Source organism: Humulus lupulus, chromosome 8, assembly GCF_963169125.1.
Source record: "Humulus lupulus chromosome 8, drHumLupu1.1, whole genome shotgun sequence".
Lineage (NCBI taxonomy): Eukaryota > Viridiplantae > Streptophyta > Magnoliopsida > Rosales > Cannabaceae > Humulus > Humulus lupulus.
This window is the reverse complement of record NC_084800.1, coordinates 15,061,721-15,072,575: the sequence shown is the minus strand read 5'-3', so window position 1 is coordinate 15,072,575 and position 10,855 is coordinate 15,061,721. Positions and strand designations below refer to the sequence as shown.

Here is a 10,855-nt window from a genome sequence, read left to right as displayed (position 1 = left end):
AAAAACTAAAGATGATTAACCATATTATAAACACTTTCATTAGATTTTGATCTCTTTCCACAATATAATAGTTTATATGCATGTGAGTAATCCTTGTCCACATCAATATGCATGGGACAAGAGAGTACATCTATTTGCTTATTTCTAAAGGGAAAAAACTAATAAGGAGAAAGAAAGAAAAAAGAGGAAATCTCCAGTCTACAAAACGTAACTTGTTTTTGTTAAGTTGTTAATAATTTGTTGAGGGAGCATGATCTACGTAATTCCAAAATGATAATAGAATTAAGAGATTTGATGAGCTTGTACCCGAAATAAGCGATCCTTCTTACTATATTTCTATTTTATTTTATTATACATATATTCTTTCTAAAGAGAATATGGAATTTTCCAACTCTAATGGGATTCTTCATTATTTGAGTGTCAACTTGTTTACGTGAAGACATGAACTATCCACCTCTGAGGCTCTGCCTTTCTTCATCTCACTTTATTTTTTCCTTTTTCTCGCTACACACTAGAATTGATGATGAGATGCAGCTAGCACTTATCCCCACACGTGGCACAGAATGAATGGTTCTCATATGGGTCCTACTCTTTTCAAATAAGCCTTTAACTTTCATTCTCAACTCCAAGATACCGATAGGCTAGTGCTCTCGGAGGCCGATCGAGACCTTGGAAATTAAGTTTTCATATGCTTGGAATCCGAAACCGTGGGCTCCTTTACTCAAATATATATCCGGCGAAGCGACCCGTATATTACTCTGATCCACGTAGTCGTATACATAGTATATTCCGATCCACCGAAAATGAAAAATGATAAACTCCTGTTCACACAATTAATTGTTTAGAATCTTTAACAGAAAAACTTGTGTTTCTCGACAAACGCGGCCAAAGTTCATCAATTGACAATATATATATATACATATAGTGACCTAGAAAACATAAACTTTTTTGTGTTGGCCAAAATTCTATCGGCCATTAATTTATATGAATCTTAAAAACAAGCACTTAGTAGTGTTGGGCTAACGAAACGATATGTTTTGATTGGTTTTATGACAAAAAACATAGAGAGACATTCCATTTGGGAAGGGGATGAGATCGATCATGGTGTCTTGTCTGAGCTTTTGTTATGGTAATAATGTAAGTGGAACATTTTGTTTGGTAGTGATATATGGATACAACTATTAGAGAGAACCTTATCATATATTTGAGTTGGCCCTCATCGATCAGCTATTTGTAATAATCATATGATTGAAGAACGAATTCGTACATGACCTTGTTATCTCTACGTTTGATTGTATTAATCCATCCATCGAACGTAAAAAAGTTGTACACATGCACAGCAATCAATGCTAATTTACTAAATTACCCATATTGTCCCTCACCTCTCTATACCTATTAAAGTTAATATATATCCACTTTGTGGCACTACACAAATTAACGTTATTTTGAATAAATTATACTTTTTCAAACTCCAATTAAAAATAATTTCTCGTTTTTCTTTTATACCTAACATATACTTATATACAGGCTCCTTCTTCTGTGTCTAGCTATAGATCGAAAACTAGTGTGTAGTAGAGCAAGGATGATTTCGAAGAAAATAAGGGGCAATTTCAGAAGTTGCTGAGTCACCCATGGACGGATGTCTAGTATGCATTATACATACCACGTCACACTTTTTCAGAATCCCCACGTTCCTTAAATGCTTTCTTCCCCACACACCTAGATTACATACACTCTCGGCTAGAGAGAGAGAGAGAGAGAAACAGAGACAGTGAGAGTTTTAAATAGCATCCACCAGGAGCTTATAGTTAGTGACTGAGTAAATCTCTACTTTTCTACGGAAAACTTTGCGTTTCCCATCAAATTTTTCCATACAGAGTACTTGACAATCATCACAGAGATGGGTGAAGTAAGTTGTGAAGTGGTTCTCTCATATATTTTAATGATGATTTTAGTCTAACTGTTTCGTTTTCTTTTTTTTTATCATAATTATGAAATACATTATTCACTGCGAACTTGTGCTCTTAATTAGCTTGGTCTTGCTTACTTAATCTCTGTCTTCCATAGCCCAACTCATTGAGAACCCATGTGCTTGTACATATTATGTATGCCAAGTTCAGAAACCTTAGCCTTATCATCACCAATCAGCAGTCTTTTTTTGTGTGAGCTGAGATTCACACTGTTTTCCTCTTGTTTGTACAAAATTAGGAGAACAAGGAGGAAAAGAAAGAGGAAGAAAAGAAAGAAGAAGAGAAGAAAGACGAAAAAAAAGAAGAAGAGAAAAAGGAAGAAGTGCCTCCAGAAATAGTGCTCAAGGTCGATATGCATTGTGAAGCTTGCGCTAGGAAAGTTGCTAGATCCTTGAAGGGTTTCCAAGGTACTTTTTAATTTTTCTTTTTCTTTCTTTTTGGTATTATATGTTTCTTTTTGGAATCTCAACATACCACACATATCACACAAAATTTGTAAGAAGAAACGTAGTTAAACATAACATACTAGCTAGTATACACTACATACCCTTTCAATTTTATGACCTAGCTACGGCCTCAAGCAATGTATATTCAAATATTATAAAAGTACTACAAATGTTGTGCCTAACCCTTTTAGACTTTTATGTTAAACAAGTGTTTATGTTATAATATTTTAGAAATTTGATATTATCCACTATAGAAAAAGAGGCGGTGCCAATTAAAGTTAATCGAGCTGAGTTGGTAAACTTTGAAACAGGGGTGGAGGATGTAACGACAGATAGCAAAGCTAGCAAAGTGGTAGTGAAAGGTAAGGCAGCAGACCCCATAAAGGTGTGCGAGAGATTACAAAAGAAAAGTGGCCGAAAAGTGGAGCTAATATCGCCTTTGCCTAAACCTCCGGAGGAGGCTGAGAAGGAGGAGAAGAAGGAGGAGAATAAAGAAGAGAAAAAAGAGGAGAAAAAAGAGGAGGTAAAATTACTAAACTAAATTATAAACTTAAAATATATAGTCCACTTAGTACTGCTCATAATAAGACTTTTGATTAGCATAAAAGTAACACTCCTTTTTCCAACACTAGTAGTCTTTAATTGACCGATTTGGGGGGGATTAATTAGTGAGAAAATAGAATAGGAACTAAATTGGAGTGTGAGTGTGACCCACTTCCCAAAACGGTGAATTCTGAGACTGCCATTTTTCCACCCTGACATGAAAGAAACAATACAAAATCAGCAAAAATGAGACCCAGCCAACAGAGGGCGCATTTAACTAGGAGGATGGACACTGTCATTAAGAAGGTTTTGACCCCACGACCTCCCACTAGTTGTGCCGTACTGCAAAACCCTTGGGTTCACGGGTACAACCACCAATTACTTTGATGTAAATGTCTTAACAGTTTTGTTTATTTATTTTTACTTATTCCACCAAAAAATGCCTGAAAAACAAAAGGATCACAAGGGTGTTTAGAGAAATATTATAATACGATAAGAACAGTGAAAATTAGTGCTCTAATAAGACAGGTCCTTGTTTGCTGCTTTTCGAGCATTATTAACAATCTTTCCTTTCTCTTGTCAATCTCATTGAGTCGTTGGGAGCTGGGTCTGTGGGCTTCACATGTCCATTTCTTATAAATCTATAATATGTGTGTTTGTTTGAAGTAGTTTGTTGTGTTATTCGTGATCTCATATGTAAAAAGTATGCACATGATTGCTAGTGTTATAAAATTTAATTATATATATAAATCATGTACATTATTTAATATGAGAAATGTGACATGTTTTGCATGAGAGATGAGACAATGAAATCTCATATTGTACACTTCGTTTGTCTTTCTTCACCGACTGTTTAGTTTTAAGATCGCATGACCTACATCTATTACTACATATGGACCACCATCTCTGTCTGATCACTTCATCAATACGACTTCGTAAATCATCAACTTTTAAATTTTTCTCTTATTACAACCAAAATCATATCTTTTCGATTGTCTCTCACTCTGATTATTGACTCTTTAAGTGTACATTGTTTTGTATATGAATCTAACTTGTACGTAACGACGTTATAATCCATGATTGGCAGCCTCCTACTCCTATTACCGTCATATTAAAAGTTCAAATGCACTGTGAAGCTTGCGCTCAAGGTTTACAGAAGCGAATCAGGAAGATCAAAGGTACTTCTTCTAACTCATAATTTACTTATATTATATAAATATATATGCATTTATATAGCCTATATCGTCTTCTGGTAGTACATACAAAGGCATTATTAGGATCCAGCTCAGAAATAGGTACTTATTGATTGAAAAATGGATCTTTAGGACAGTCCACAGTAGTAACGACTATATAACAAATGTACAAGTTTGGAATAATAATAAAAAAAAAAGGAATAAAGAGAAAGTAGAGTAAATAAAAGGGAAGTGATAAGAAAATATAAGAAAAAACTTTTTACCTTGGTCAGTTGTAGGGGTTGGCAGAATTACTGTTATTATTATTTATTTTACTTGGTCGGCTATAGGTAGAGGCTAAGAGGCAGAACATACTGGCAGGAACTTATGAATCCTCTCTCTCTTAATTCTTTTCTTTTCTATTTTTTTTCTTCATCCTTTACAAAATTGTTTTATTTTTTGGTTTCAATTAAAAGTGAAAACAATGAAGAGCAACTCATGACGTGACTTAAGAACTTTTCTAATATTCATTTCACTTTAGACGTATAAATTATAAAAGCGTGACCAAGCAATTTATTTTATTTTTTGTTTTTTTGTTTTCTGTCTATATTCTTATGCTTTCTTTTTCTCTAAATAAGTGGACTTTTTTTCTTTTTAAAGAACGGGGCAAATTTACTTCCACATTGTTTCGAATATTATAAAAAATATAAAAAATGTGAATGACAACTCCGCAAAAGGACCTTTAATTGGACAATAAGCACTGGAATCTTTTCGTTGATGTCTTTGTCCTATAATCCAAAAACTTATATCCATATCAACAACATCTTTATTAAAACTTCGAAATTCCCATTACTATATTATGCTTTTTGCAGTAAACAATTGTGCGCTGAGGTACATTACTTTAGATCAACTACTATTTTAATTGATAATTGCCATTTTTTAATATCATATTCTACTAATAAACAACACTACTGTTTCTGTCTTTATGGTTTAACAATTAATTGCAGAAAAGTGATAGATTTAAATCTAAATCTAGTGCTATTAAAAAATTGCATAAAAAATATATATAAAATGACTGATATTCAAGAAGCTAATTTAAAATCACCCCTTCAATCAAACAAATTCAAAAGGCCCAAATAATAACGAACAAGATGGGCTTAAGAGAAAGCCCAAATCAATCCAGTCCAATAAGACGTTTTGTTTTGTGCTCGTGCAGGTGTAGAATCAGTGGAAACAGATGTGGCTAAAAACCAAGTAGTAGTAAAGGGTGTGGTGGACCCCGCAAAGCTGGTTGATGACGTGTACAAGAAGACGAAGAAACAGGCGTCAATAGTTCCTGAAGAGAAAAAGGAAGAAGAGAAGAAGGAAGAAAAGAAAGAAGAGAAAAAAGAAGAGGAAAAGAAAGAAGGAGAAGAAGAAGACAAAGGATCAGAGGACGATAAGAAGAGTGATATCAAAAGGAATGAATATTGGCCATCCAAGTACTATTCGGAGTATGCTTATTATTATCCTCCTCCTCAGATGTTTAGTGATGAGAACCCAAACGCTTGCTCCGTCATGTGACCAACTAATAAATTCTAATAAATAATGTCTACTTTTTTGTCTTTCGTTTTCATGCCAACTATGCAATTTTCTATGTAATAATAAGATATACTGACTGGAGGAGGAGCAGAACTGGATAAGCATGCAAGCTGGGCATCCCTTATAAGCTTCTGTCTATGGATATATATATGTCTTTGGAGTTCTAAGTAGTTTATGTATGTCGTAGGTTTTTTGAACAAACAAAGTTGTGTCATGTATGTAATTATTAAGTCATTTTGGCTGCAGTTTTTGTATCTATATAAATATATATTATGTGTTTTTTGGCTGTCTTAAAGTATCAGAGTACGTACCTAGCTAGCTTAGTTGGAATAACCAAGGCGTATTACGACTAAGTGATTCTCCTTTTGAAATATTATTTGATGTATTTTGAGCTCCTTGAGTTATTCTCTTTCCTCATTTAACAATACAAAGGTAGACAACTAGACATATGTACTAAAAACAAAAACAAATAATTAATTTGATATATGTGGGCATGCACCGTTTAATTACTGGCGCGCGTGCATGACCACCGATTGTGCTAAAAGCTACAGCAGCGCACTCGAGTAAAGATTGACTAAAACTACCAAAGGTTCGGAGCTTATGATGAAAATGACCTGAGCAAATATTATTCCCTCTCATTTAGCATATGTATATGATTGGACTTGGACGATAGTACGATCCTCACCGCACCACATGCGGCCGAGCACAAGGCCCATTTAAGCCCAATTAATGATTTGGGAATTGATAATTGAGATAGTCGATCTTTTGCCACAGACTCCAAACGAATTACTACTTCCACAGGGAAACTGAGATTGCTATTTTTAGTTCACTTTCATTCAATTACAAGTTCAGAAGTAAGTAACCATATAACCATCCTTGCGTACTTTTTTCAAATAGATATTGTTATTTTTGTTCACTTTCTTCAAATACAAGTTCAGATGTAAGTAACCCTATAACTATGTGTACTTTTTTTCAAATAGGTATATAGTAATTATTATGAAGGATCAAGTGGGGAAATTTTATAGCTTTTCACAACTGGTCAAGCAAAGGTTTGGACCACAAGACCATTGTGGGTGGAATGTTACATAAAGCTGATGGAAAATTAAGCATTGGAGTTTGGAGCAGCATACTTGTTAGGCTATGCAAGTGCACGCGTAGTTCAGTGGTATGAAGGCTATATGTATACATCAGCGAGAAAAGAAGTATATGAAACATAACTATGATTCCAGAATCTATAAATATGTATATATCATCAGTTTTAATCAATTTCTGGATCTTAAATTTGTTTGTTTAGCAACAACAAGAAAGAAGACTGGACCAAATTGAGAGAGCTAGTGGGCACTGGGGACCCCTGTTGGCTGTGGTGTGTGGATGTTAATTCCAAACGTTGAAGACAAATAATGCTCAATTTGGTGAGGTAATTTATTTTATTTTTCTGTGGTCAGGAGACGATAACACTGATAACTGGAGTATGTTGATAAATTATGTTCAAACTAAATGGTCAAATTGACAATGATAGAAAATGCTGGCTTCATTTTGAGGAAGAACACCTTTATGCATCGTAGTGTTATTTATTCATATATAATATCCAATCACATATCATATGAAGAAGGTGTACGCCGTGTAATCTAAGAATCGAATCTAGGACCATGGCTAGCAGTACTAAATAAAATGACAGAGGACATTGACACATGTAAATGTGTGTCAATGTCCTCTGTTAGTCAATAGCAGATATTTACCACACCCATCAAACATAATCTCTTATAATTCTACTCAAGTTCTATCTGAACATAACATCTAGACTCTGACATAATGTACCTTTGAAATCATTTATCTGAGTTTTTCAAAAGCATGCGAGTCTATGACTCGGTCTTTCCGTACCGATCGATCAAGTAGCACCTTAGCTTCCATGATGCAAATTTAACATGATTTTATCTTTCTGCTGGCACTTTGTAATCCAAATCCCTTCATGTGTAGTGTTCATGTGGAAAAACCCAACCCACCACTACTTTGCCACTATTGAAGCAAAACCTAATTCTCTGGAGTCAATTTTTGTTATTTGGGGAACGGAACAGTACATAATGATGGATGGTAACAACACAATTTTTATGATTTTTTTTCACTCCCCGTAAAGAGCACGAATCTGCATTGACCTTTCCTTCCTTGACTAACTTTTCCGTAAAGAACAAGTTAGGCCTACATGCAATGCAGACAATACAAGTTTAAAAATAACTTCCATTATTTTTTCCTCCTTGCGTTGCAACGTTTTAAATGAAAGGACTTGAATGAAATACTGTGCACACAATGAAATCGATCTGAGAGTTATTATCAAGTGGGGTGATCCGAGAGACAATGAGACCCACCAATTTTTGTTTTGGTGCGCGGTAGATGCAAGGTCCTTTTTTTCTGACAAGGTCACTCGGTATATAAATTCTTCCTCCCAATCCAAATAGATCAATCCAATAAGACATCTTATCAGTGTGAACGTTCAGACCAACCTCCTCATAAATTTTCGTTTGCTTGATTATTTTAGTCCTATGGTCTCTAAATGAAATTACCATGATTGGTACGCAGACCAATGACGCAACATATAAGTCATATAAATTCAGTTCTTTAATAAAATAAAATTTAGAAAAAAGAGGGGGTAAGGACAGGGTAGTATGCATGCGGCTAAGGTCTTATCATTCTCTTTCTTTATTGCTATGCTTCACACTCGAGCCAGTTTGCAACACTTGCTTGCCTATTTATTTCTTGTCATTTCGTTTAAAGTGCTAATTAATTTCATGATATTTATATATATATAAATCATTTGGATGCTGTAGTGTTACAACAAGTACAATGTTTTTAAATCGTCTTATATGAAGAATGTTTTATTAAAATAGTTTACTGACATTTAGTTACCTTTGTTTTACTAAAAGATAAGATCCTGACAGAGTGATTTATGGAGCTCATGATAGACATGTCGGGCACACTACCCCCTATTCTACATATCAAGCATTACTATTTAGACTTTTTTTTCATTTTAATTTTTATTCTTAAGCTCTTGTGCGTGCGTGATTAGAAAATACATATCACAACATAATATAATATATGCTTTTATTTATGTATTTTTTTTCTATGGTAAATCCCCCTTAGAAAATATAAATATATTTTGTCTCGTAGAGGATCGTGTGTTATGAATAATGCACCCCAAGTGGGAATTTTGAAGTAATTCTCTCCCCCACTAGCACTAGGTCTGTGAATATTTTGTCTTCTTCTCATTAATTAATGTGCGAAAGAATTAGAAGAGGGAAAAATAGTAGTGGAAAACAAGATATATATATTTAACACTTTGTCCCAAACCAAAAAAAACAAAAAAAAAACAGTTTAATCCTTACTTGAGTGACTTACAATAATTTATACATATAACAGAAAAAAAAAATGGTGAAATCATCATCAGCAAATTTAGATTACTGTTTGATTTTATATTTAACATGGCCCCGTAGAAACACAGAGACATAAAAAAATACAGAAGAGCTTAAAAAGGAAAACATACTATTTAAACACCCCAAATAATTTAATTAATTTCTTGAAGATAAATTTTTAATAAAAAATTAAATATAAAAAAAATATTCTTTTTATTCGATTTATTTATTTTTTATATATTTTTTTATATATATATGTATGTATATATTGCAGATAATGACAGATTTATTAAAACACTTTTTTTTTTTTGTTTTTGCTTGTGTTGTGCTCTTCGAGCGAGGATGTAATTTGAATTTTCAGCTCTTGCGGGTGGTACAATAGTCATCAAGTATAAATCTTATCACACACATAATATGCATGCAAATGACATGAGTATAGAAAAGTAGAATACGCACTTGAGGATTAGGGCATGCAAAAGATGCATTCTAAAGACTATGCACCATTTAATATAGGAGATGATTATAAATCGAAATTATCTATTATCATATGCATATTTAAATTCAAATAGGTTTTTTCTTAAGATAGATGTACAGTTTGCAACGTTAAAAGAGCTCTACTGAACAAGCTAGCTATATAGCTAAGAAATATACTATAGAATACTGGAAATATAGAGCTCAATAACACACCATATCTTGTTTCGCGTCGATATGATAATAAAGTTATATTATGTGAATTTAAACACGTTAGTTATCACTCACTCTATGTATTATGATCTCGACGTTGACGAAAATGATCGATATCTAAGTACTATAATAATTGTTTTCATATCTCAATTTTTGTTAGGACTATAATTGATTTTGTTGGCGCTCTATTCGTGCGTTTTTCCTCATCCTTATAACTAAACTCTTGTAATTTATTAAAAACTAATTATACTTAAAATAAATGAAAACTGATTGCAGCTTTCAATACTAGATTTTCAACTTAATTATATTTTTGTTTAAATTTTGAGATCAGATACCTCAACAATTATTAATTGGGTCCCTTTGGCAAATGACATATTTTTTGAAATCATTTTGCATTCTGGCTTAATTTTAATAAATTTTTACAAAATATTCTCCAAAATTACAAATAATTAGTTGAAACTTTACAGACAACTAGTCTAAATTTTATACATAAGTGATTTTCAAAAAAATATAAAAAATATGCCATATATAATACAAAATAACTTCAAAAAAAATGCACTTTAACATATTTGGAAAACAAAACTTTATTCAGAAAAATATAAGAATTATTCATTGGGACCGGTGGCGGTGGAGAGAGTTATCCCTTAACGTTTATTATTATTATTATTATTATTATTATAAAATGAAAAATATAAGTATTATAGTTTGTTTGTGGCAAACTGGCAATGAATAAAAACCATTGTAGAGAAATTTCGTCCAATCAAACTAATTTTCCATCCGTGAGTATCACAATTAATGTACGAGCAACCTATTAATGCGCCAAATATGACTTAGCAACTTACTTCAAAAAGCTGGACTACAACTTTATTAAAATACAAGTAGCATAACATACCAACAAAAAGTGTTAAATCGATCTAAAACAACTATATAATAGCAATTAGCCAGGCATTTTGCCTAACAAAGGAAGAATAATATACCATTAAAAATAACAATAAATAAAATTAAAGACATTTCTTTTGTTTTTTATTTGTCAATAAATAAATTTCATTAAAGAA

General features: G+C 32.8%; 1 protein-coding gene across 2 annotated transcripts; it reads left to right on the top strand.

Moving 5' to 3' along the window:
- The first annotated feature begins 999 nt into the window (after positions 1-999).
- Positions 1,000-5,991, top strand: LOC133794732 (heavy metal-associated isoprenylated plant protein 7-like). 2 transcript variants are annotated; one of them, XM_062232119.1, is made up of 5 exons: positions 1,000-1,137; positions 2,209-2,377; positions 2,728-2,939; positions 4,047-4,137; positions 5,348-5,991. In XM_062232119.1, exons 1-5 carry the CDS (start codon positions 1,090-1,092, stop codon positions 5,692-5,694), a joined length of 867 nt encoding a protein of 288 aa, XP_062088103.1. In that variant the 5' UTR covers positions 1,000-1,089; the 3' UTR covers positions 5,695-5,991. The 2 variants fall into 2 exon arrangements, with proteins under 2 accessions (XP_062088103.1, XP_062088104.1); XM_062232120.1 differs by lacking the exon at positions 1,000-1,137 and adding an exon at positions 1,539-1,909.
- Positions 5,992-10,855: the final 4,864 nt, after the last annotated feature.

Coding starts and splice junctions, on each gene's coding strand:
- LOC133794732 (XM_062232119.1), top strand. CDS start 1,090: ATGAGATCGATCATGGTGTCTTGTCTGAGCTTTTGTTATGGTAATAAT. Junction 2,378..2,727: donor ATCCTTGAAGGGTTTCCAAG/GTACTTTTTAAT, acceptor ACTTTGAAACAG/GGGTGGAGGATGTAACGACA. Junction 2,940..4,046: donor AAGAGGAGAAAAAAGAGGAG/GTAAAATTACTA, acceptor CATGATTGGCAG/CCTCCTACTCCTATTACCGT.